At 36.3% G+C, this 27,477-nt stretch overlaps 1 protein-coding gene across 2 annotated transcripts; it reads left to right on the forward strand.

Annotated features, from left to right (window-relative positions):
* Positions 1 to 67: 67 nt before the first annotated feature.
* MTF2 (metal response element binding transcription factor 2) lies at positions 68 to 22,840 on the forward strand. Of its 2 annotated transcripts, XM_010006629.1 has the most exons (15): positions 68 to 75; positions 7,029 to 7,227; positions 7,356 to 7,437; positions 9,880 to 9,975; positions 10,345 to 10,445; positions 10,786 to 10,934; positions 12,157 to 12,252; positions 13,312 to 13,380; positions 15,066 to 15,189; positions 18,261 to 18,328; positions 18,707 to 18,877; positions 19,540 to 19,648; positions 19,832 to 19,890; positions 20,038 to 20,142; positions 22,211 to 22,840. In XM_010006629.1, exons 4-15 carry the CDS (start codon positions 9,900 to 9,902, stop codon positions 22,563 to 22,565), a joined length of 1,482 nt encoding a protein of 493 aa, XP_010004931.1. In that variant the 5' UTR covers positions 68 to 75; positions 7,029 to 7,227; positions 7,356 to 7,437; positions 9,880 to 9,899; the 3' UTR covers positions 22,566 to 22,840. The 2 variants fall into 2 exon arrangements, with proteins under 2 accessions (XP_010004931.1, XP_010004932.1); XM_010006630.1 differs by lacking the exons at positions 68 to 75; positions 18,707 to 18,877 and having other exon boundaries at positions 7,033 to 7,227.
* The last annotated feature ends 4,637 nt before the right edge of the window (positions 22,841 to 27,477 follow it).

Below are 27,477 nucleotides of genomic sequence, written 5' to 3' on the forward strand. Positions count from 1 at the left end.
TGTTTATCTGCTCGGGTGCGGGCATTGTCCGAGCAGGCTGCGTTTGCTCGGCGCGCACACAGCAGCACAAAAGAGGTGGTGATCTTCGCTGGTAACTTTGTTTTTGGTTTCTTTTTTTGTTTGCAGCGCCTCACCTAGTCTCTGTCACGCTAGGCAATTTGTGCTTAGGAGCTTGCGTTTTTAGCCCGCTAGACTGTGGTAACTGTTGCTGGCTGAAAGGATGTGCAGTCATGTATTTTCTTTTCTTTGGTATTTGAATTCTGTGGGAAGAATGGATTGATGTTAACAGTCGAAGAGAACAATATGGCACTGTGTTGGAGGCTCAGAACGGTGATATTAGTGTTGAAATATTAGGGATTGTCATTCACCCGTGAAGTATTTGGGTGCTATTTAAAGGAGAGGGCCTGTGTAATTAAATAAAAGGGCCTGCCAGGAAAGCCAGGTACTGTTATACTGGTTTCCTGCATTTCTGGTAGGCCGTGCTCGTGAATTTCAAAAGACAAACATAGTAGACAATAGCATGATTTTCACCTGACTTACTGTAACGGAAAAGGATTAATGCTTTATACCTAAATTGTCAGAAGTATGAGATAATTAAAAAATAGTTTCCACGGGTGTTTTGTTTTTTTTTTAGTCTGTAATCAGGCTGGTAAAAGTTAATAAGTTAATGTTTGTCCCTTTTTTTTGAGAGCTGTATTTACAATTAACTTGAAAGCATTTAAGGTTAAAAGAAGAGAAAAAGTAGTTCCTACAGGTTAATAGGTTCATAGCTTTTTTTAGTGAAAGGAAAATGAGTAAAGAAAGATTGAAAATACCAAAGAAAGTGAATAATAAAGTAGTGAAAGTGAGAAGAATCTTTGCAAGGAGCTACAAGCTGCTGAAGTGCGTATCTTTACTGAGAGTATAATGTAATGTTTTCCTTAGTTAACTCTTTTTTCAAATATAGATTTGTGGCTTCTCGACAACTTCTTTTTTTCTGCTCTGGAAGGAATTTTAAATCAGCTGTAGGTTGCTTCTTGAAAGATGAGTTACCAGTTGTTGAGGTGTGTATATATGTTTTGAATGGGTGAAAGACATGCACTGGTAGTATGTTTGTCCTTCCCTGTATTGAGAGATCAGGTAAAGTATATGTGAAGAGCAGCTGTAACAAATGATTTGCAGTTTGTTTGCTAGGTGGAGAGTGGACTTCTGTATTACCTGGAGATAGATGTGAGTGCATATAGTGCTAAAGGCATCTAAAATAGCTTTAAAGTATATTTTGTGATGCTCCTGCAGGTTGTGGAGGGAAGAAGCACACGTGGCTGGAAGCCAATACCAATCTTCTCATAGTTTGTGAATGGAGAGTACTTCTTGTGTGACTGAACTCTGAGCTTGCTGTGGAATTGGTTTCACCTTCTTCACAGGCCTTCCATGCAGGAAATGAAGGGGAAATGTCTTTGAGTAAAACACACCAGGAAAAAAAATGTAAAACCACGAGTATTGCTGGAGCATCCCTGGGCAGGGTGAGACATGGTACTGAAAGCCCTAAAACTATTTGAATTTACACTTTGGATGAGCTAGATATCAAGCTTATGGTCTCTTCCTAGAAGGCAGAATCTCTATGGAATAGTGAAATCAAGAGGCTCACCTTCTTTAAGTAGGAGGGAAGATAATGATGAGAGCATTCTTGATAAGTCTGGACATATTTCATTCACTTGGAGGATAATATGTTTTAAATTGATTTATTTTTAGTTTCTTTCTGTGGAGTGCTCATGAAGGTTGCTGTTCTTTTAGACTAGCCTTAAAGAAGGAAATTCATGTTCAAGGGGTTTTGATGACCTCTGAAATCCTCTTTCTTCCCCCTCCAGTGAAATTCACCATGTTGTTGTCCTTTACGTCTTCACTGCTCATGTCCATGCTCATACTACACTCCTTAGGTATGTTGCCGGGTATCCTCTCTTTGGGTATTGTAGAAACCAAAAAGGCAGTTGCTGTGTTCAAGGAGGTACTACATTTAAAATTAATGGAAGATGTGTTATGACCTAATACCATTATTCTCTACCTGATGCTACCTTCTGCTTCTTTGTGTACAAACATGTGATCAGTCCCCAATAAGTGGCTCTTATAGTACAGGACTGCCCTACTTTATTTCTCTATATACTAAATATGTAAGGAAATGTGTTTCTGTGATGATCTTTTAAAAACTAATACTTTCTCTGTGCATATCGAATACAATTAGAGCACTTCTGGTTATTTCTTGAGGGAGAATGTGAGCAAATAAAATGAAGATCACAGATGATGTAGTATTACTGACGTGAGAATGCGCTTATCCTAGTGGCTACCTCTTTTTAATAGTATGAATCAATCTTATTAAGGACAGTCAGTTTTTGGGAGTTCTCTAGTCCTGCTCAGTGTAGCATGAGCCATGAGGCCAGACCAGGTCCAGTCAGCCCTTGAAAGCCTCCACTGATGAAGGCCACACAACCGCCTTGTCATCCTGTTCCACTGCTGAACTGTCCTCACGGGGGTGGAAAAAACAACATTCTCCCCAACTCCCATGCACATCAAAATCTCTCTTATTTCAACACGTGTGCCGTCTCTTGCCCTCCTGCCATGCACTACTTTGAAAAGACTAATTCCATCTTATTAATCTTCTCATAGGAGATGGAAGGCTGCTGTTAGGCCTCCCTGAAGCCTTTTATTCTCCCAAGCTGAACGACCCAGGTTACCTCGGTCTCCTCTCACAGGGCAGGTGCTCCAGTCCCCTGCTGTCTTGGTGGTCCTCCACTAAACTTGTCTGCTTTGATGTCTGTCTTGCACTGGGAGAACCAAAACAGTATTCTGGATGACATCTAAATAGTCCTGTGTAGAAGGAAATAATCACCTCCCCTCAGTGTTTAACTACAATTATTTATCATGTGCAACAGAATCGTTTACTTAACAGACCAACTGCTAATCAGGTGAATGGGCTGCAGTGACTGGGTTCTTATTACTTCTTTTTTTTTTTTTTTTTTTTTTCAGATGCAACACTTCTTTTGTTAAGAGTGTGATGGATATGCTTTTGAAAGCATAGAGCTACTTAAAAAAACCCAAACTATTGAAAAGATGTTCTGTGATTACTGGAGTTGTTTAAAGTGTCTAAGCAGTTGCTGGGTTTTTTTTTCTTTTTTTTTTTTTTTTTTTTTTTTCAGATGCAACACTTCTTTTGTTAAGAGTGTGATGGATATGCTTTTGAAAGCATAGAGCTACTTAAAAAAACCCAAACTATTGAAAAGATGTTCTGTGATTACTGGAGTTGTTTAAAGTGTCTAACCAGACAGAAGAATTTGGAGCAAAAATTGTAGCCAAAATTTAAGGCTCTTTCAAAGGTTTAAAAAACCCCCAAAATAAACAGCAGATCTATTGGAATAGTAATGTGTTGCCTGAAAACCACATGATCCTAATGGGTGGTATTACGGTTGACTGGGTAGAGTTGAGAAGTAAACAAGTTAAAATTTCTCATCTTGCTGACAAGGATCAGCTTATACAGAGTGGTATGTAGGGTTAGAGATCCCTTTTAACTTGAATAATAGTTTTATTATCATTATATTATCCTAAACAAATATAAAAATCAAACGATTCTGAGAATGTATTTCTTATCCCCTATGCAGTACTGTTTGCTTTTCTAGACTGAGGGATGCCTAAGTTAGAGACCCTTTATCATCCTTTTGTACAGTTGATGGGATGATTTAGGTTTTTGATTGTACCAGAATACAAAAAGGTGTAAAGATAAGGGGCTCAAAGTGTATCTTGTCAATGTTCTATGATGCAGCATGTTGGAAGCTCACTATTGATTTGGCTACATGAAGTACTGTAAAAGAGTAGGCTACAGCCTAGATTTGTACTGGATTCTCCACTTGAAAGGAATTTGTAGCAATTTGCTAATATAATAGGCTGTTCATGTATAATTGGAGTGTTGTTGCAGCAAAGTTGGTGTTACTATAAGCAAAGTGAACTTTTTGAATTGGACTGATACTGAGTTTACATCTGGGCTGGGGTGGACAAGTATCTTGTTAAGTCTCTGTCTTCTTGGCCCAGCAGAATGTTTTTATTTGGGGGAGGGAGGTATGGTTGATAGAGTGAACAGATAATATTGGGCATGAGATCTTATAAATTACAGAGGATGTGAGGAAGATGGGAAGAAACCTGTGACTGGGATCCAGCATCTTTCCTGAGAACAGGGGTACTGAATCCCAGGCACAGGTTAGCAGTTAGGTTTGAAGCATGGCTTGGGCTTGGTTATGTGGTGCTGGGTAAACCAGCTAAGATGGTGGCTCTCAGAAGAGACTAATTTCCCTCTTCTGTCCTCTGGCTGTGAGCACTTGCTGCTTACCTGACTTGTCTAGTTACCAGAGCTTTCTGTGAGGTACTTTAGTTTGTTTAAACTATCAGAACTTTAATCTATAATAAGACGAAGGAAATGGAATAGAAAACGTATGGAGAAGGTCACCTTGTCATTCCAGAGCTGGTGAGAGGGGAGCAAGCTGCTGTATGGGAAAGACCTGTGTGAAAATTTTCTGTTAATGTGATTAGGCACTTAGTTTTTGAAGCCAATTTAAAGATGAAACATTTTAATAACTCTATATGCTCACAGGGTAGCTACATTCTGTTACTGTTGCAGTATTTGTGAATCATATATCCCTTGTGGAAGAAATTACCTGAAACTGCATGGGTTGTCAATAAAACTGTCTACAGTTCAGTCATGCAGGCTGGCAGTGCCAGCTGGGGGAATTTGTGTCCCAAGCTGATTGTTTGCATTTGTTCTGTTGTGCTGACAAACCATTCTGTGAAACAAATCAGTGAAGTGAGATGGCTGAAAAACTTAACTTGTCAGGTGAGTTTTTCATAACAGAAGTTGTTACAACTGAAGGACTACCTGAGCATCAGTGACCTTAACCTGGCAGTGCTGCTGAGGAAAAAGGCACTTGAAAACGAGAATGGGAGTTCTTAGTCCTTTTAATCCTCCACTTTCTCACATATTTTCCCCTAACTTTTCCACTTCCTTCTGTAGGGTTGTTGTGGAGATACAGGAGTCAGGGAGACCAAATGAACACTGACAAATTCTAACCTCTTATAAAGAGGTTAAAAAGACTTACAAACAAGTAAAAACTAAATACATCAGATTTTTATTGTGTTATGCATAGTAAGTTGTCATGGTTCAGAAATCAGACTGATTTAGGTAGCTTAGCTTTGGAGGGAGTTTGCCATTCCCAGTGACGAAGAATGACAGTTATCTCCTGCTGCTGCAGCATATTATAAAGTAATTCATTAAGTAGATACATAGATGATCTCTTGCTTGTCTTGCTTGGTAATATCTATGGATACAATCTAGACCCTAGGGTGAAAAATCAATGAGCATTTTCAGCACTTCACAAGATCAACTTCTCAAGAAATGGTACAAGTGCACTTCTATTTTTAAGCATATTTCAACATGTAGACACATTTTACTGACTTGCCCCACTAAATTCTGAAAGATTGGATGGGCATGTCAATACTTTCTTTGTGTTTTATGCATTTGAGTATGACCACAGCCACAATGTATTCAGTATTGAGTAAAGGATATAAAGCTAAGGTAGTTGGAACATGCTGTATGACAGGCAGTATAGGTTAGTTGTGTAAGTTAAGGGAGGTAAAATTATTTTTATGTCAGATGAGTGTTTTTGAAAAACGACATGTTTGGATATTTTGTGATGAGAAGTTCTTGGAGAGTTTTTAAGATGGTGGGGAAGTTGTTACTTCAAGGTTACTAACTTTGTTGGCAACTATAAATGGTATAGTAGGAAGGTTTATGGAGCTAACTTTAGGGAAGACTTGAAAGCAAATTTCTGGAAAATGTGGAACCTTTAAGTTCAAAATTGGCAAGTAAGAAATTAACCTCAGTACGCATTTTCACATAACTTTCAAAAGAAATTTTAATGGTTGGTACTTCTTGGTACTCCATTACAGCAGAGAGAAGTCTAGCAAAACTAGTAAGAAAGTTACTAACATTTTAGACGTAGTTTTTATGTTGGCCTGCACTGAACTTGTGGTATCTTGTGCAGTATTTCCAGAAGGCACTTCAGAGGTACTTACTTTAAGTAACTTATGGCTTGCTAGTTGAAGTAAACTTGTTAAAACATTAGTTCTTTCCACCTAATCTCCATCAAAAACATTGAGGGAATGTTTCCCTGCAGAGGAGCTTCTTACCCATGTGGAAAGCAACTGTTAAGCTAGTTCCAAGTGTCAGTCTATTGTGATAACTAACCCTATTTTCAGTCCATGTGTTAGATAAACCATAAACTGCACAGCAGGAGCTACTTCATGAGCTTTTTAGTCATCACTTCAGCAGTGCTATCTCCCACAAAGACAGCAGTGTGGACAATGGAGAAGTGTCTGCTTTATTGGCTCAAACCTTTACTGTGTGTCAAGATTCTTCAGTGTCTGAAGTAGCTATTGTGAATTTAGGCTGTTGTCTAAGTCAATGTATAGACTCACTTAAGTGCTTTGTGCCAGAAAATGATGCACAACATATTTTTGTTATAATTTGAATGGAGTTATGGGACAGAATTCTGAACTTTAAAGAATGTAATGTGCTTTTGACAACTTAAGTATAAAACTCTTAAATAGTTATTGATTTTTAAAATGGAAATCTGTACTAGATTATATATAAATGAATTTGTGTGTTTTTGCTTATTCTGCACAAGTGCTTTCATGTCTCTTTTTTCAAGTACTGGAAGAGAAGAGCCAACATTCCTGCCTTTTAGCTGCTTTCTCTTATCTCTTAAACCAGATAAAAAGCTGGAAAGAAAATCTTTGAAACTGTAAAAGAGTAGTCCTTTGTCAAAGTGTTTCAAGTTGCACTAGTGTTTGCTTTAGATGCTTTTGAACTGCACATGACAACTTATTGATCCATTTAATATGATGAGTCGAATTCATAGATATAATTTGCAGTGTGAATCATAATTAATTTAAAATATATTGTTTCTTTAACCTAATTCTGATGACTTTTTTTCTTGCTTCCCTTTCTTTAGAGACTCTACAGCGGTGGGTAATTCACTGGTCCATAAGCGGTCTCCTTTACGTCGAAGCCATAAGACCTCAGCATCTCTGACCAAGCTGTCATTACGTGATGGACACAAAGCCAAAAAGCCACTGTGTAAATTTGAAGAAGGTCAGGATGTCCTAGCTAGATGGTCAGATGGCTTGTTTTATCTTGGAACTATCAAAAAGGTAAACAATTTTTTAACTTCACTAGAGTCTCAAAGTATCATTTGTTGGTTATATATTACAGTATAAAAGTATTAAAGACATTATTCTGTTTAGTCTGTTTACTTCCACTGTATTTTTTTGTTTTTCAGATAAACAAACTGAAACAGAACTGCTTCATTATATTTGAAGACAGTTCCAAATCCTGGGTTCTCTGGAAGGACATACAAACAGGCAAGAACTTCAATGAAGTAGTAATTGTTTAGTATTTTGTTTAGATTACTATATCTGTAACAATAACGTAATGTAATAATTTATTTTATACTAACGAGTGGTAGAGTTTAATGTGACCCAGGATCATGAATTAGGCAAATTAAAAAGAAAAAAAAAGACATTTCAAACAACTCTCTATCACTGCAGTTTCTTTTTTGTTTGGGTGTTTTTGTGTGTGTTTTCACGTAAGTATGTTCGGGGCTGAGAGAACGCTTCTAAAAATAATCATGTTGGAGTCTATCTGGATGGGGATAGAGTATAATACTCTGTCTTAACAGAACTCCAGGCCTTAATTTACATCAAGTCTATGTCCTCCTATTGTTTTCAGTTGAAGCAACATGACATGGAAAGAAACCAAGGATTGGGAAGTCCTAGGTTTCAGTGGAATTTTCACTTGTAAAAGTAACACTGTAACTGTTGCACATAATAAACCATTCCATATTTTGAAGTAATCACGTGGTGTAAAGAAATGTGTAATTAGTAAGTGAGACATCTGTTGTACATTAGCTTTCATTTTTTGGGATATTTGGGGAATAGCTAGTATTTTGGAAATCAAATGCTAATTTCAAAATCAGTTACGATTTCTTTCTCATATAAAGGCAATGAAAATATGATCTGGCTCTTGCTGAGTCTTGCTGTTTACACTAAACTTTTTATCTGCTAATGGGAGGAACTCTATTCATAATAGCAAAAAAATCAACTGCTTTATTTCTGAGAAGCTATTAAAATACTACAGTTCTACTTCTGTATAGTAGTTGTTTATGATCTTAGATTTGTTTATTGTAACTACCAAACTTTAATGCATGAGCATGGTAATATGTAGGTTAATTAACTTGTGCTTTAGTCTAGATTTTACGTTTATACGTGGTATAATTAAAGCAAGGCAAGCAAACTATATTCCTTCTGTTACTGTTTGCTTTTGTATGCTTGCTGATATGCATAAGAAGTAATATATTTCCTAAGAGTGTTGGAGCTTAATATTAAAGGACCGTGGGCAGATCTGTCAAAAAGATATGCACCAAATTGTGCATATATTTACATGAAAAGAAGCACAGACTATTGTATACATGTGTATCAGCTGTCCAGATAATAATTTTTTTATACATATTGTTTGGCCTGCACTTACATTCTTTATTCAGTCATGCAGTTTTTGTTGTTATTATTAAGGAATCATAGACTGCATAGTAAATAGTTAATATATAGTCTATAAGTATCTGATAGTCTACAGTAAGTGATAGAAATATTTTTAACACACACTCTGTGCAAAACGTCTGAATGTGTTTTTGTTAGGAAGTTAGGCTCTGGAACAATATGTTTCTACAATGCATGGATCTGTAACTGAAATTAGAAAAAAAGCCATACCCATGTGTCACGAGCCAGTACCGGCGCCCCCCCCCCCGCAATGTGGAGAGGTTTGTGAATGAGCCCCGAGCGTTCGTTCACACGTGGTGTTCGCCTCTTACGGAGGAACGGCCGCTGTGGGACCATTTCTTAGAGGATAGACTAAAGTACCCTCCCACCACGCTCACAAATTATTACTGAGACCAATGTTGAGTTTGCAAATTAATCAGTTTATTAAGGCTCAATACAAACTAAGGGATCAAGGCTCAGGAGAGGTTGGCTAGGTATATATTGGAAAAGGGATTCAAAGGCACTATGGTCTATAAAAGGCACACTCCGAAGGAGAGGTGTAAATCAATGGAGTGAAAGGGTAGGAGTTGAGCCTAGTAAGAAAGTTAAAGTGTGTGTGTGTGTATTTACCCTCCTTCCTTGGCGCAGTTCTCGAAATGTGCTGGCAGGCTCGGCTGGAGATCCGCACGGGTCCGGCTTCCCAGTAACCTGGGCGACCCTTTCCTGCTGCGGATCGGCACGACTCTGGTCCTGTGGCTTTGTGGCAGGCGCCGGCTGGGGCGGGCTTTTCCCGCCTCCGTTCCTCCGAGCAGCGGGAGTGGCGTTCAGGCAGGTTCAGGTGCTGCAGCGGGGTCTCGTCCCAAGCAGGCAGAGAGAGCGAGCAGGGAGAGCCCTGCAGATCTTGCCCTCTTTTTTATAGATCAGAGATCATTGTTCCAGAAAGTACCACTGTCTGAATTAGCCAATCACCATTGGCCAGGTACATATTCTGTTAGGAGCAGTTTTTAATCTATTGTTTATTTTTCTGCCAGTTATCAATCCTTGTGCTGCTTCCTTGCCATGCACTTGTCTGGTAGGGCAAGAGGCCTGCTCATTCTGTCCTTGAGTAAATCAGTGAAAGGGAGTCACTCTTGCTTTGCTGGCTTGAAAGGCATTTTTTGTTTAGTCTTATGTGGGGGGGAGAAGATGGACCACTCCCCACACCATGGTAACCATTCCAGCTGCAGATGTAATCTGAAAAAAAAAAAAAATCACACTTTCATCTCTATCTAGGAGCCACTGAAAGTGGGGAAATGGTCTGTACAATATGTCAGGAAGAGTATTCAGAAGCACCGAATGAAATGGTTATATGTGATAAATGTGGGCAAGGTAACTACATTTTTTTTTTTTCTATTTAGCGCATTTTAAAAGATGTTTTGATTTATTTTATGAAGGAGGATATTTGCCTGTGTGACTGACTGCTCAACTGATCTTAAATTTTATAGTCCTTAGTGGCTATTAACATCTCAGTGAATAATGATAATCCGTGTTAAAGTCACTAATAACTGTTCTGTAAGTAAAGCTTACTTTTTCCACTATGAAAATGTAAAAGACCATTTTGAATGCTACTGATCTCTTTGATCAGAATTTTAGAACTTAAACTACAAGGCATTATTCATAATTAATTAAAATTATATATAATTCTGTGTAAGCTTCTTTTGCTATTTTAATCACTCTTTGGTTGATAATTTTATACAGGGTATCATCAGCTGTGCCACACTCCAAATATTGATTCTAGTGTGATTGATTCAGATGATAAATGGCTCTGTCGGCAGTGCGTCTTTGCAACAACAACAAAGGTGTGTTTCTATAAAAACATTTAGTAATACAACCCATATTGCATGCATACTATGTTTTTGAAGTTGAAACAGAAACCATAACTTTTAAAGGTGGTATTTCTTTCTTTTTTGTTAACTTTGATCTGAATTAAAGTTTTGTATAATGGGGAATTAAATATTTATTTTAGAAGTAGATGACATTTCGCTTTGAGCTTATTAAAAAAATGCTGTTATTAAAACATAGAGGTGAAAGTATTTTACTTTATTATAGGCAATTTTTGGTAACTTTTAAATTAAAGAATTAGAAATTTTCAGAAACATCTTACTGTTTTTATAAACTAATGAATTTGTTTTGGCCCAGAGGGGTGGTGCTCTTAAGAAAGGACCAAATGCCAAAGCACTGCAAGTCATGAAACAAACATTACCATATAATGCAACAGACCTTGAGTGGGATGCAGGTCATAAAACCAATGTCCAGCAGTGTTACTGCTATTGTGGAGGACCTGGAGAGTAAGTAAACAGATAATACATAAGAACTTGGTAAATGCAGCTGTAGGTACTGATCCTGTATTCTTTTACTTCTGAACTTGTTAATTTCTGTTTCTATCGTGCATGGGTATTAAATTCAATGCGAAGTGGAAATTTGTTTTTTAGATAGACATGCATGTATATATAGTTTTAGAATTGTTACATGGGAAATACATTATTAGTGGCTTTCCCTCTCCCATCAGATCTTTTGCTTTAGTTTTGCCGTGTGATCATCGTGTAACATTAGTCTTAGAACAAGCAAGAATATATGTTATTGCATTGCTACAGTTAATGTGTTGAATTTGGATGGAGTTTGTTGATCTTGCAGTTCTAGGCAGTGATTTTCTGATGTTAACTCAGCTCTTTAATTGACACCTACTTACATTTCTATTTGTGACTAGTTTATCACATTTTGTTGCAATAGACAGCTGTCTGTTTTACCATAACATTATACCCTGGATTGCAGTTATTGGCAGGGGAAAGACTTCTTTCCTCTTACGGCATTACAGAGTCCTCTGGTTCTTGCTTACAGGCAAGGCAAGAAAAGAGGGCGTAAGCAGGTAGGGATAAATACTCTGGTGTCTACATGGAGGATTGAATGAATAAAGTAGTGTTGAAGATTTTAATTCAAAGCAAGTCAGGAGTCCCACAAAGAAATGAAGCTTTTGAGTTTATACTCACAGGACAGAACTCTGGTTTGAGAATGTTGCAGACTTGGACAAATATCACCTTCAGTTTTCCATGATTCCTTTCCTCAAGGAGAAGATGAAAAAGGAAAAGAAACAATGTGAATGATGAGGTTAATTTTGAGTATTCAAATAGTTGAATCCTCAAAACAAATGTTTGTGTCTTAATGTGACTGTGCCAGGCTTTGGAAAATAGTAAGAAAGCTAATCCAGTATGTGAAAAGGAGCTTATATGGAGTTAATGAATTATTGAGAATTAAGAGGTGGATATAAGAGGAAATTAAGATTTTATTTTCTTCATTTAATAATTTAATCCTTTTACTATGTTATTCATAGTCACTCTTCTAATGATTTAGTATGGAAGTCAGTGTTACAGAAATATCCCTACAGATTACTGTTTGATAAACAGTGAAATTCAGTTTGGGTCAGAGGATGCCTTGTTACTTAATTTGAACATAATGAAGAAAAATTTTCAGAAACTTTTAACATATCTTGTTTTTTTTTATCTTTTGGTGAAGCTGGTATCTAAAGATGTTGCAGTGCTGCAAGTGTAAGCAGTGGTTTCATGAAGCTTGTGTGCAGTGCCTGCAAAAGCCAATGCTTTTTGGTGACAGGTAAGAACTTTAAGCTGTAGTTCATGGTTGTCTGTATTTAAAATGTGGAGGGAATTTAACGTATGAGCTTTTATTAAGGCATCTGTAATATAGCAGTATTTTCCAAAACCAGGATGAGTTTTCTGTGGAAGATTATGTGAAATAATGTGCCAGGAAAATGTAATTCTTTGTCTCAATTTAATGAAGGAGCGTTTGTTAATGGAGAGGTAACCAATGTATAGTCAAATTCAAACTGTTACTGATTTTACTTAGAAGTCCATTAAGCTATAGGTGATGGCTTCTGAGAGGTTGGAAGCTTTAAAGCAGACCACTTTAGCGGGCCTGTAAGTTAGATAAGGGCTTTCAAGTTCACACTGTGTAGGTGACTAATCTCTTGTATGCAACATGCATCATGCTTCAAGGTAAGCTTTCGCTAGGAGTGTGGAGTAGTAGTTCCCTGTATTAACAGTATAGGGAGCTGGAGAAAGCTGGAAGAATAGTTAGACTAAACTATACATCTGCTCAGGTGTGTTGAGTTGGCAGGAAGGGAAATGAAAAAGAGCACTGGTCTGTGTTTTCATTTTAAGAGGAAATGGGATCACTTGGAGCAGATAGGAGTGAAAACTGGAGAAGGGAATCGAGGAGTATCTCATTCATCATTTATGATACTTTCTTTTAGCTGTTGCTTGTGCTGGAATGTTTATATGAAGTAACTGAGTTAGGACACAGGAACACATGGGTTGCTGGCACTGGTGCACAGGTTTCTGCATTTGAGAGAATGGAGTGGGGATGTTACAGACCATCTTCACTGGTGGTTGAGGGACTTTCTTAAGAAGTATGAAACATTGGTACCAGAATAAAATTGAGGAAGTACCTTCTATCTGGCTCAGTAAGTACCAGCACAGATTGTAGAAGTTGATAGAGGAAGGTGGAAGATGGAGGGTCTCTCAATATGGTTTTCTTGCCTGCTTAACTTGAATTTTTTCATAACTGGAGTGTTAAAATAATGAAGAGTGTGTGTGTGTTTACAGACACCCACCACCCAGATACCTGTATATACACATATGTATATATTTTTAGGTTTTATACGTTCATTTGCTCAGTTTGCAGTTCTGGACCAGAATACCTCAAACGTTTACCCTTGAGATGGTAAGTATGAATTTGAAAAATAATTAATTAAAAGGGTGAGTTGAATACATGCTCTGCTTTTCTTTTGGTGTTTTGATTCTCCTTGCTTAAAAGGAAATCCACTTGCTGTCTTGAGTTGTTTACTGAGCTGTTACTGATTGTATGAACAGGAACAACTTCTCCCTCAATGTTTACCCTTCAATGTAGTCAAATATTGCAATTGTGTGCACTTGTTACTTATTGCTGGGTTGTTTAGTAAAGTAGCAAGCAACTACTGTCTTGTATAGGTGAAGACTGAGATATCTGAGCACAGCTGCCTTTGCAGATTTAGAATCCTGCCATTAGATAAGCCAAATCACAGAACGTTAAGGGTTGGAAGGGACCTCGGAAGATTGAGTCCAGTACCCCTGCCAGAGCAGGACCAAAAACTAGGATAGGTCACTCAGAAAGTCATCCACACAGGTCTTGAAAGTCTCCAGAGAAGGAGACTCCACAACCTCTCTGGGTAGCCCATTCCAGTGCTCTGTAACCCTTAGTGTAAAGAAGTTCTTCCTCATGTTGAGGTGGAACTTCCTGTGCTCGAGTTTGAATCCATTGGCCCATGTCCTATAACAGGACACAAGTGAAAAGAGGTTGTCCCTGCCTTCTTGATGCCCAGCCCTCATGTATTTATAGACATGAATTAGATCCCCCCCATAGTCTTCTCCTCTCTAGACTGAAAAGCCCCAGATCTCAGCCTTTCCTTGTAAGGCAGGTGTATTCCAGTCCCTTAATCATCCTTGTAGCCCTCTGTTGGACTCTCTCAAGTAGATAGATCCCTGTCCCTCTTGAACTGGGGAGCCCAGAACTGGACACAGTACTCCCAGTGTGGTCTCACCAGGGCTGAGTAGAGTGGGAGGAGAACCTGCCTTGATCTGCTGGACACATTCCTCCTAATGCACCCAAAGATACTATTGGCCCTCTTGACCACAAGGGCACACTGTTGTCCCATGGAAAACTTGATGTCTACCAGGACTCTGAAGTTCTTCTCCACAGAGCTTCCTGTCCTGGTGCATTTTGTTGTTCCTTCCCAGGTGCAGGACTCTGCACTTATTCTTGTTGAACCTCATTAGGTTCCTCTTTGCCCAGCTCTCTGGTCTGGCCAAATCTTGCTGAATGGCTGCACAGCCTTCCAGTGAATCAGCCAATCCTCCCAGCTTTGTGTCATCAGCAAACATGCTGAGAAGACACTATCCTCTTATCAAGGTCATTGATGAAGATGTTGAACTGGACTGGACCCAGCACTGATCCCTGAGGGACTCCACTGGTTACAGGTCTCCAGCTGGACTCTGCACTGTTTGGGCTCTATGGTGTAGCCAGTTCACAATCAGTCTCGCTATCCATTCTTTTATCCCACGTTTCCTGAGCTTGCTCATGAGGACATTATGGGAGACTGTCAAAAGCCTTCATCCACTGGTCTCCCTGCATCTACCCATTTAGCCATAATATCATAGAAGGCTATCAGATGTAGTGATTTGAAGCACTTGAAGAGGAGAAAGGGCAGGAAACTTAATAATGTTCCCTGCATAGAGTTTTTAAGTTGTGCTTTGTGTTCCTCAAGCTATATCATGCTACTATCTTTTCTACTAAATTATTTCAAAGAAAAGCAATTGAGAAAAAAGACTTAAAAAATATCCAGTTTTTATTAAAAAATTTCTGACTTCTAGGGTAGATATAGCACATCTATGCCTTTACAACCTAAGTGTTATTCATAAGAAGAAATACTTCGATTCGGAGCTTGAACTCATGGCCTACATTAATGAAAACTGGGATAGATTGCATCCTGGTGAGGTAAGTAATTGGAATACAATATCTTGTTTTTCCTCACAGTGCGTATGTATGTCCCAAAACTTGGCGATCTGTGGCCTGTTTTATTCTGAATGCTGAATCCTTTATTACCTTAAAATCTAGAAATCCCAAATAGTGAGATGTCCATCTTTAATTTCCTTGCAGAAATAGAATGCTTTTTAAGTCGTGTATGTTCTTCTGAGCTGTAACATTTCACAAGTGTTCCACATAACTATTACTTTATTAACATGGCAACTTTTAATTATTTATACTCAAGTGTTTGTTGCATATATGTATTTTCCTTTTGTTTCATATTTGTCTCATAGTTCTTTGATATTTTCCTGTGCACAGACCAGAAAATCTAAATGTAGAACAGAATGCAGAGGATATTGCATGTGAAGGCATCTTCAAAATCTCTTTAAGGTGTAACACATAACATTGTACACAAATATTCTCTTTCATCTCTCTCCCAGACGAGGACATGATCGGTTGCTGTCCAGGTCTAAAGATTGTTCTGATCCTTTTCCCATCTTGATTCTGCTATTTGTCAAGGCATCTTGGTGTTAGTTCACTCCTATACTGGTTATTTTTCCATCTATTTGATTGACTCGTTCTTTGCATTAAAGGAAATGCATTTCCCCAAGCAAATTGGCTTAATATTTAACTAGGAGTAGCAGTGTAGATGTTTGTTTCTGTATGTTAATTTGGATACAAAATGTATGTTTCAGTTCAAATTGGTGTGTACTGCTCACAGGGTATGCGCTCTTCTCATGCATGAAAATTGTTCAAGTTTTTCAAGTTTTTTAATACAGGTGGCATACAGTTGGCTTGAAATTCTCTTAAAATGAGTACGTTCTACTTTTATACTACTTCTTAGTAAATTCATATGTTTGTAATCCATTTTTACAAGCAGACAATTTGAGAATCAAATGTAATTGGTTTGAATGGGTAACTACTTTTCTAAATAATAAAATAGTTTAAAAAACACATGCTTAGACTGCGAGTGTTAGTTTCTTTGAAAGACAAACACTCAAGCATTACTAGACAACAATTAGTGTGATTATGAATAGACATGTGGTTTACTTTGACATGTATGGCATCTCTTAGCTAAGTCATATCAAGTCAATTCTATCAGGCCATGAGCTTTAATGAAAGAAAAGGCTGCACAAAATGTAATTCTCAAACCATCTTTTCAATAGAATGAAACGTTCTGGCTGTTACTGCGCAGTTTAACAAATACGTAAGCAGTGTTTAATTTTGACTTATTTCTTTTAGCATTGAGGAAAATTAAGAAGAAATGTTTGCTTATTTTGCATAATACAATTTACATATTTTTTCATATTTAACAATGTCAGAGTGGTTGCTCAGAGTAGCTGTGGTGTGGATGAGGAGAGTGGCCATTGACTTGCAGCATACCTGCCATTTTCAGGAAGTTGAAAGGCTACAATCCTCAATGTGCTGCTCTCCCCCCCTTCCCCTTTCACTCTGTCCACTCTCAATTGATGTGAAGAACACATAACTAAGGATGAAGAATGAGAGGGAAATCCAAAATAAGTAAAGTTAGTTCTTTGTTAAGTGGTACTTGCAATTCCTTAATATTTCTACACCTTCAAGGAAACAACTTATTTTAAGTCCCAAGACTTCATATTTGAAGGGGTAGATTTTGAATAAATGCATAAAAGCTGTGTTAAGGAGATCTTGAAGGCTTTATTCTGAAAATATGCTAAATGTAACTCACTAAGTTGGAAAAATTGTCTTGAAAAAACCGAGGCAAATTTATTTTACTTTGACTAGTCTGGTTTCTTTAGTGAACAGAAATTAGTCACAGAAATAATATCTACAATGCAATGGTTTTAGGGTTTTGGAAACGTTCTTAGCTTGCTGCTATTGGAAATGACACTTAGGTTTCTTTAGCTGCTTATTACTGAATTAGAGGAAAAGTTTTTAAGCCATAGGTAAGATGGTGGAATATTATAATTCCATCATAGTAAATGCTGGAATTATCAGACCTCCTAAGCCAATTTTAGCATGCATTAACAATAAATATCTGGCAGTTTTCTCTATTTGAGTAGTGCAGAGTTGCAAGACCTGTGAATAGCAGTGAGTTGTACTGAATGCATGTTGTAAAGATGTGAAAAACAGATATTACTTTCTTTGGCTAAAATCAGTTTAATATCTCCATTAATTTTAGTTGTCAGGTAGACTAACTGTGAATCTTGCCCAAAATTGTGATAAAGAGTTGCTTTTTATGGGTATATTTACCCACTAGCTTAGCTGTTAGCACATTTAATCCTTTGAGTATTTCTATCTGTCCTGTTTGGTCAGAATTCTATTAGGAAAGCACTTGAGGGTGGGGTTTTTGAGCTGCAAATGTTGTACGGTCTGCTCTGTAGTCATTATAATGGTGAAATATGAACTGTTTGTCAGCTCTATAATTAAAGATACATTTATTGCAGAGATATAAGTTCTAGAACACCTTGGCGTGGTAACTAGAAATATGGTGGCTTCTCTGAACTTAAGAGTAGCTGCCTAAATATAAAAATAATAATCTTCCTTTAAATTCTGTTTTGTAAATGCTCTGTCCACTTCACAGTCACTGCCATATATATTCTGCTTTTTGTCTCTTACTCATACATGTAAAGTTTCTTAGAAGATTCCGTGTTTTGGTAGCTTGGTAGGGATTTGTTTCTTCAGGTTTTAGTGCAAGAAAGGAGGTTAGGCTGGGTCTTAGCAAAAGGGGCAAGAAAATGGAATTGTTCTTTTGGTTTAATCAAAACTTTTCTGGGCCTCATTAATATTTTCTGTCATGTTGAATAATAGTGGGCAAAATGGGAGTTAGGTCCTGTGGCAGGATTTTGCTTAAAATTGTAATGAATGGCATGAATTTTGTTAATGTAAATCACAGAATATATGGAATAATTATTAATATCCTTTGGGGTTAGGTGGTTTCCATAGCTAATATTTCATAGATGTACTTCACATCCAAATCTGTAGTTACAGTAACTCAGAGTAACTGTGAAAGTTTCTATTACTAAAGAATTTAATGGGTTAAATGCTTTCTTAATACTTCACAGCTTGCAGATACACCAAAATCTGAAAGATATGAGCATGTACTGGAGGCATTAAATGATTACAAGACCATGTAAGTTATTAATACTTTTTGCTTTAAATGTTGCTTGCCTATTTCATCTGATGTAGATTAGTCTTCAGACTCCTTTGCTCATTCTATCTGATAATCACTTTGGCTGGAGGTAGAAGTTAAATTTAAAATACTTTTCTATTTCAAACTATAACATTACATAACTGAGTGGAACCCAGATAACGAGAAAAAATATGTTTTAACTTCCATCCTGTTTCCACTTCACATTATGTATTTGGGAGAGAGGAAGGCATGAGGGGAAAGAGGGGAATAAAATAACATTAGAATAAAAATTTACATAGTTTTGTTTTGCATGGACACTTATTTTAAAAGTTGCTTTCCTGGTGTCAGAATTTTAACAATTAATTTAAAATCATCTAGGTTTATGTCTGGAAAAGAAATAAAGAAAAAGAAGCATTTGTTTGGCTTGAGAATTCGTGTTCCTCCTGTACCACCAAATGCTGCTTTAAAAGCTGAGAAAGAACCAGAAGGAACTTCTCATGAGTTCAAAATTAAAGGCAGAAAATCATCTAAACCGATCCCTGATGTGAGGTAAAATAACCCAGTCATTTTAGCAATGTTGTGATAAATTGGGGCTACTTGGGTGTATTTTTGGTGTCTACAAGAAAACCTATTAAAATACCTTTTCATTGTATAATGTATTTTTTAAATAACTGTAAAGGTGAGCAAATTGTGAGAACAAGGTCTTTGAACAGATTTAGTTAGCTTTCTATTAGCATCGTTCTAAAAAAACCCCAAACAAAACAGAAAACTCAACATTAAATTTAGCAGTAAGAACAGCAGAAAATATCCCAACTTTGCTGTCATATTGGAAACAAAGTCTCTTGTCTCTTTGGATCTTTTATGCAATAATCTAACTAGAATTCTAAATAGGAAATACGATGTGAAGTTTTGTTAGTAAATGTGACATTGTTTTACGAAGTGTGATCGTATGAATAAGCAGCATCGAACACTTGTTTGTTTCCCTTCAACATTAGGGAATCAGTAGTGTCACCAGAAAGATCTTGTATCTGTTATTGTAGAGGCAAAAATACATAGCTTTGTACCTGATGATTTTGATTAACCACAATAACCTCATTTAGTGCAATATTTCAGCAATAGATATCTAATTGTGTATTCATTGCCAAAGGAAAACATGTATTCAATGAAAATTTTCTTCAGTAATACAAAACAAAATATAAATTTTCTTCTAGGGAATTAAGTAATGGCATAGAAAGAAAGGGGAAAAAAAAATCAGTAGGTCGTCCACCTGGTCCCTATACAAGAAAAATGATTCACAAAACTCCAGAGTCGTCTCCTCTGGTAAGGTTTTGGATATCCCCTCTTCCTCCACTTTCCTCTTCTAACTGGATTATAATTTTTGTAGAAAAACATAACCAGTTAATCTGAATCATAATAATCCCGCATTCACCTTCAAACAAAATTGATGGAGTGATTAAAAGTTAATTTGAAGTACTTTTTTTTTTTTTTTTTTCTTTCCCTTAGGACAGTGAACCAGTTCCAGTGATAGAGAACCCAGCCTTGGAATTACCCTGCACTGTTGGGTAAACGTAAAAAAAAAAGAAATTTAAAAAACAGTAATTCTGTAAAACATTATGATGTAATTTATCTGTTTGCTTCTGAAATGTCAGCTCAGTTTTTAATATAAGATTATTTTGATTACATGGCAACCTTGTTATCTTGCATATCAGGAAATCTGATGGAACTGCACATTCATCTAATACCTCAGATGTGGAATCCACAGGTGCTGCCAGTATGAAAGAAACTACCTCATCTACCATTTCCAGACATTATAGGTAATTATTCAACTGCTCGATCTGCTATGAAGATTAAGATTTGTAATATATTTATTTTAATAAAAATTTCTGAAAGAAAGGACAGAAAACAATTGGTTCAGCAATACGTCACCCTTTGTAAACAGGAATTGCAGGGATCCTACAAGAGATCTTGCCAAAGCGTGGCATGCAGTGTTTTAAGTCTGGGGTTTTTTTTTCTTTGTTCTTGTTGTGTTTGGTTTTGTATTTTGTTGTTAACGTGAGCTTCTGTTCTACTTCCAGTTTTGTACCTTTTGACTAAATTCCATAATATTTGATACACGTAGTTCCAAAGAAATAAGATTCATGAAGGTAGACACTTGGATGAGAGAGGCCCAAACCAACAACCCACATTTATAGAAAGGCAGACAGTTTTCTAATAATTTGTGGTCTAGTCATGGCCTGTGCTCTTCCGTTTGCTTTGTTGCTTTTTTTTCAGTTAAAGTTTTGGCACAACAAAGGTAGGAGATAAGGTAGGAGTTTGACTGCAGTTACGAGGCAGCCATAGTAGATGTGGAATGGAAGTAAGGGTATTGCAGAACTGGTGGGAAACTAAATAGAGAAGAACTGAGGATATTGCAGAGAGGTATAACAGAGAGGATGTGGTAATTTACTGGGATTTGGAGTGATGAACAACCGAGACTCAGAGTAGAGCTGTAAATTGCATGGGGAAATCTAAAGACATAGGACAAAAGAAAATTAGTCCTTATTAGTTCTGTTGTTAAACACATAGGGTGACTTTTGTGTTCACTAAGTACTGTTCTTTGTTGATGCAAAATAGTAGTTATATTTACTGAAAAAAATTAAACTCCATAATAATTTCCTGAGCTTAGTATTCTAATAAAAGCCTTGAAAGAGCTGATCTGTACCCTGAATTACTTTTGGCAGCTTTTTGTTTTTATAGGAAAATGTGTATTTGTGTTAAAGAATAGCAAGTACATAATGATTTTCTACAGTCCATAGAGCACGAAAAATTTTTGGCACAGTCTTCATAAATAAATTATTAACTAGAATACACTTTTCTGCAAATAAATTGTTACTTAACTTTGCCCTCTAAGAAAACATAAATTTATCTTTTATTGAGGTACATGGATCCTCAATCTACTTAATTTGTCTCCTCTCTTTCTGGTTCATGCTATCAAGTGATTTAATGAGTAACTTTTGTGTGCATTACTTCTACAATTGTCCATCTTCAAAACTCATGTTTAACGTGGACTTCTGAAATTGTTGCGTAAGAACTCCAGGCACTGTTGTGTATCTCTGCTCTTGATTCCATTCTCTTTTTTTAACTTTAAAAACAGGTGCTTCTTTCCTCAGTATGTTACATAGGAGTCTTGAACATCAAAGTTTGCATATAATTTAATTTAGGACTTTATCAGTCATGTTTTATTATGTGCAAATTATCAGTGTAAGTTTTTACATGAGGTTTTATATCTTGGACACTTACAATATTTGGATGATGATACTTATTTCTGGCCACGTATAGTAAATATAGGTAGAAGGCACTGTAGAAATTACTGATATATAATAGATTTTGCAGTATAGTCTCTCATATCTCAGTTTTAATTTGAGATAAATTCAGCTTGAAAAATACACAAATTATTTATAGTCTGAATTAACATCAAGTCACAAGCTCTTATAGTATAACTTTTGTAGGTGATGTCAATCTGTGTGATAAAGCTGTGTTTTGTTTGCAAATTTAAGCACATTTGGTGCAGACTTCTCTGAAGACAGTTTTTTATATATGCTTAAGAATGGAATTACTCTGTATCAAAGTAGTACTCTTAACACACCTAGGCATAAGTTATGATTAGCTAATCTTACTGATTTTTTTGTAAATTAGTACAATTTTCCTCATGCAGATAAACTTTATTGTGCAAGTGTCATATTTATATTAGTTTATTCTTATAATTTCAGATATATAAAATATATAAGATATAAATATAAAAAATATTAAGTGAGGTATGATATATACATGGAAATAACTGATTATAAAGCATACATTCCTTGGAGTTAATGCTGGTTTGTGTTTTATGGGTATTTTCAATAGTTTATCTGACTCCAGAAAAAGGACTCGTACAGGAAGAACTTGGCCTGCTGCAATACCGCATTTGAGGAGAAGAGGGCGCTTTCCACGAAAAGCACTCCAGACTCAAAATTCCGAAATTGTAAAGGATGATGAGAGCAAGGAAGATTACCAGTATGATGAACTCAATACAGAGATACTTAACAACTTAGCAGATCAGGAGTTACAGCTCAATCATCTAAAGAACTCGATTACTAGTTATTTTGGTGCAGCAGGTAGAATAGCTTGTGGGGAAAAATACCGTGTCTTGGCTCGTCGGGTGACACTTGATGGAAAGGTGCAGTATCTTGTGGAGTGGGAAGGAGCAACTGCATCCTGACTGTAGGACTGAACATTATGTTCACTGCACTGTCATCTGTAAGTACAGTTCATAATGCAGAGCCACGAGAGAAATGTGTCTTTAAATGTATTTCTAAAAACAAAACAAAACCAGCTTAGCCTTAACATGTAATTGTTATCATTACAGCTCTTGTGATAAAGACCTATCATTTTAAAATCTGATCTGAAACTTAAATTTTTAAATCTGAACATTGTTAGATTGTTTTAGGTTGGGATATTTTGGGTTACAATTGCTTGAAAATGTGCATGGTGTTTTTTTTTTAAAAAAAAAGACATTTTCTAGAGAACATTCCATGGATACAGTTATTGTGATTTAGAGAAAATACTATGTAGATAGCACAAATCTTTGAAAAATTTTGGTTTGTTTTCTTACCCAAATGTTTGCAGAAATGTATTTCTATTTCAATACTTTCTAGATTTCATAAGTGCAGTGTATATAATGCCCACTGAAGACTGTAAAATACTGAAGTTTTCTTTCAAAGTGTAAAAAAAAAAAAAAAAAGAAAAAATATATTGAGCCTGTAAATTGCTCTGTGACCAGACTTCATTGTCTTCTTAATATATTGTGTGTGTGCGTGTGCACATGTGTGTGCCTATATACCTGGGTATGTATGCACACACATACCTGTGCGTGTATATATATGTGTGATTGTGACCTATGCAATACAAATTATGGGATCAGGCAGCTTCTGAGGATACATCCCATAATTCTTTTTCAGGAATAGTTGCCAGTATTTACACAGAAGCATTTCTTCTCAGGCTTATTGGGTGCTATTTCTTTCTATGTACTAAGGAAGTGTCAAACCAGTGCAGTGTGTTCTGGCAATGGGTGCAGTCATTGATGGTCATATGCTCTAGGTAATAGATTCCATTCTTTTCCATGTGAATTAACTGGTAAAAAAACAATGCAGGATCTGAACATTTTGAAAAGAACTCCACTAGAAATAAGTTTCTAAGCAATTGTGTCACACTGATTGTAAATTTTGTGTCCCAGTTATAAACTAAGTTGACAGAGTAACACAAGATTCCTACGTATCTGTAGAAAGAGTCATAGTTTGTTAAAGGTAGTATGAACAAAGTGTGTCATTGCACAGGGTCAATAGTTTGTTGCCATTTGAAGTAACATTACTGATTTTATTACAACATTACCTCTTTTGTTTTTATAAAATGTACCAAGTTTTAAATTGATAAGTTTATTTTACTTGTCTTTTAAAAAAAAAGTCATACAATCTCTAGCCAGTATTAGATGTTTTTTCTTTGTCTGCTACTTTTGAGGGAGTTTTAGCCAAAGAGTAAACAGAAGAATATTTTCACTTTGGTGGTTATTCACTGTATTGCTTACATTTAGTTTTCTAAATGCTTACAGTTTACCACCAAAACAAAATTCTGTAACATTTATACATGATAAGAGTGGTTTCAAGTGTACTGCTTGGGTTAGTACTTACTTATTCCATTAGTTAATTATTTGACTTTTTCTGCTCATCTTTAACATCTTGAATTGGTGATTTAGTTTGTTGGGTTGGTTGGTTTTTTTACTTATCACCTTATAGCCAAAGGAAGCAGAGAAAGCTTTTTGTCCTGTGCTTGGTTTATGGCTGGCCGGGTAATGTTAGCTTTATACAAATGCTAATTAAAAACTGCCACTTCTGTTTACCTTCACTAAAATGTGTGGTTTTCTTTCCTCAAACCCTCAGCTATTAATTTAATGTTGCCTTGCCTATAGCTGCAATATTTTGATAACACAGCAACTTCATGTTAATTTTTGAATGTTTATATCTTGGGATAATGCAAAATGTAAAGCCTTTGTAACCTTACTTACACCATCTGTATCTGTCATTATTGTTTCACTTTATCCAAGTCCTTTAATTCTAACTGAACACCAGCAGTATTTTTCATAAAGTTTCATTTAAAGATAAATATTGGAATGTACTTGGGGACTTGGGGGGTGGAAGAAAATTTTTGTCCAACTTAAGCTGTCCATAGACTTAACTATTGTGAATGTCATTGTTTCATTTTATTATGGTGGTTGGCTTGACTCTGATGTTCAGTTTGTATTTTTGGAATTGCTTTTTTTCTTAGAATTAAAAGACCAACATTAAATGTGTGTATTTTTTGAGAGAGAAGAATGAGTTTTGATTCTGTATTCTTGTGAAGTACATATTTGGTAGCATCCTCCCATCCATTGTTCCCTATCTAGCTTTCCTGTTACTGTCCTGGAGACACTTGCCCTGTACATAGACACTAGTGTTCCAGCTATGCTTGAGGGATGCTTTGTTATAAGGTGTCGTGTACTGGAAAATGCTGCAATAGTGCTGCTGAAGATACAAATAGAGTAGTAATTAAAGCACACCTACAAATGCCTTTCTCTCCTTTTATGTGAATTTCATTGTATGTAGTAATGGAGTGTCTAAATGAAACTACAGATGTTGCTGTACCTAATGATTTCATTTTGATGTGACTTGATCATTGTATGTATGCATGTGTGTAAATATATGTAATTCAATTTTGTTGTGGTCACTGATTTAGAACCATTACTATGTGTATCAGATTTAATATTTTTCATTATATATTACTTCTATTACAGTAGTATTTAGGTAGGTGAAGTCTCCCTTGAGGCCATTTTAAAAGTGTTGGCATTACATGAACAAGACAGCAAAGAAATAATGGCACATAACTTGTCAGAATTGTAAAATAATCATAGCAAGCTACTTGTCAAATCATTGTTCTCAACAAAAACTTCAAGTGGAATTTTGAATAAAAAGTATGCTTTTCTATGCATAACAAGCATTTTGAGTGAGATTGCAAAGGAGTTTCGAAAAATCTCAGCATGATATGTGAAATGAAAGTCAGTATTTTGATATAACATGAAGACAGAAATAAACCAAAAAAATGCCTTAAAGGTGAAGACAAGCAGTTGGTTGTCTAGGGTGTGTGTCTGGATAAATGGATAAATAGCAAATGGTCATGAATTTGGAATATCCTAATAAAGTGATCTTCAGTGTTATATTTTAAAAGGAAATTGGTGAATTGAGATGGGACATGCCAAGGCTGGAGACAGCAATAGCCAGAACACAGTGGTAAGGATGATCTGGACAGGAACATGAGTTCAGTGCACAGAGGGAAGAGGATGAATCTTGCAAATGCTATACAGGTAACATTTTCAGGCTTTAAAATATGTCACTTCTACTTCCCTCACATCTGCATGAATGACAAGTTAACACTGCACTTAAGGGTATGATGCCAGATTTTCTAGAAATGGATGAAATTATTTGGGATGGTGAAATGTGTTAGATTGTTGCTGAACTTCAGGTAATGGCTAAACACCCATGTGGAGATGTCAGATCTATTGAGATCCTACTTTGATCAGAAAAACATAGTTATGTGTGAGGGGAGAAAAAAAATCCCCAGTTGTCAACTTAAAATTTGTGGAAGAGTTGATTCCTTTTTTTGTAAAATGGATCATCTGTAGGTGAGGTGTAAACAAGAGGAAGATGGGAAAAAAATATTCCTTTTTAGTCCCTGAAGAAAGCTGAAAGGGGAATGACCATCTTCTAAAGAAGATAGTGCAGGACAACAGAAAAAGCAAAAGATGAAGACAAGAGTGAGCTGTGCACAGTCTGAGAATGAGCTTGAAATTTGTTGCTTTTGCTGGTCTTTCACTCCTATTGTTCAGCAAAAGTGAAACAAAATTTTGTATTGTCAACATATTTTTGTTTTGCATTTCTCAGACCCCAAGTGTTCCTCTCAGCTCATCTCTGCTACTTTTTTAATCAGTTTTTTCATGTTCCAACATTGAAATTGATACACTGTTAACATTGGCAGTTCTGGTTTTCATCAATGCCGAAATACTTTGCCTTGCAGATACTGGTTTTTCAAATAAATCTGTAGCTTATGCAGTTCTTTTAATACAATCTTTCTCCTAATCTCTTCACTGGTATTATTTCACCACTGTGTATTTATTTAACTTATTCTAATTTATGTTTCTAGCATCTGAATTTGGCTATTTTCTGTTGTTGTTTTTTTGGGGTGTTTTTTTCCCCATTATTAACTATTTTGTATTTAGCATTGATTTCCATGATGCTTTGGTTTCCCAGTCTTTTTTGTATTTCAGATCCAATGTGATAGCATTTGCTGACAGTCTTGGTACCTGTAGTCTTACTCTAAGCTCATTTTCTTCCAAACTTGCTTATAGCAAGAAGCTAATTAATAGATCTATCTTGCTCTTAATAAAGTTAATTCTTTTGTAAGCATCATTTCCAAGTTCTCTGCTATTCCCTGATGAATACTTACAGAACTGTTGCTATTACTGTATTAAATCATGTCATCCAAGGGGACAATTATTGCTGTGCTGTTTGCACATTTTTCTCATTCATGAACCTAACTAAGGTTGCTGACTTTTTTTTCTCACCTGCTTGCTCTAACTTTTTCTTCCTAACTTCATAAATTGGTTGCATGATAGCAGAGATTGGAAAGCAGGATTGTAGCAACGTTTTAAAGATGATTAGCAATGGCTGGAAACTCAGAGAAAAGGAAATAATTAATGGACAATTGGAAAGGTTTTCAGGCTGTAAGATGTTAAGATACATTTGTAGTGGTGGTAGCAGGAGGAAAAGATTGTGCCTAAATGAGGAAGAGTATAAGGTAGAACTAAGAATTGATCAAGATAACAAGGCGGAGTTCCTTGGTTAAGGAAAGTGATGTTTTTTGAGCAAAATCCACACTCTGAACTGTCCTTTCTGACACATTGACTAGGGAGGCTAACTGGCTTGTTGCAGAAAAGTTATATATAAAAATATATGTAATGTGCGTTTATGTGTAGAAATATACGAGTTTGAATAATACAGTGAGAAACAACTTGAATGCATTTAATTACAATGTAAATGTATGCTTTT

This window comes from Chaetura pelagica, unplaced genomic scaffold, assembly GCF_000747805.2.
Source record: "Chaetura pelagica isolate M959 unplaced genomic scaffold, ChaPel_1.0 scaffold69, whole genome shotgun sequence".
NCBI classification, from domain to species: domain Eukaryota; kingdom Metazoa; phylum Chordata; class Aves; order Apodiformes; family Apodidae; genus Chaetura; species Chaetura pelagica.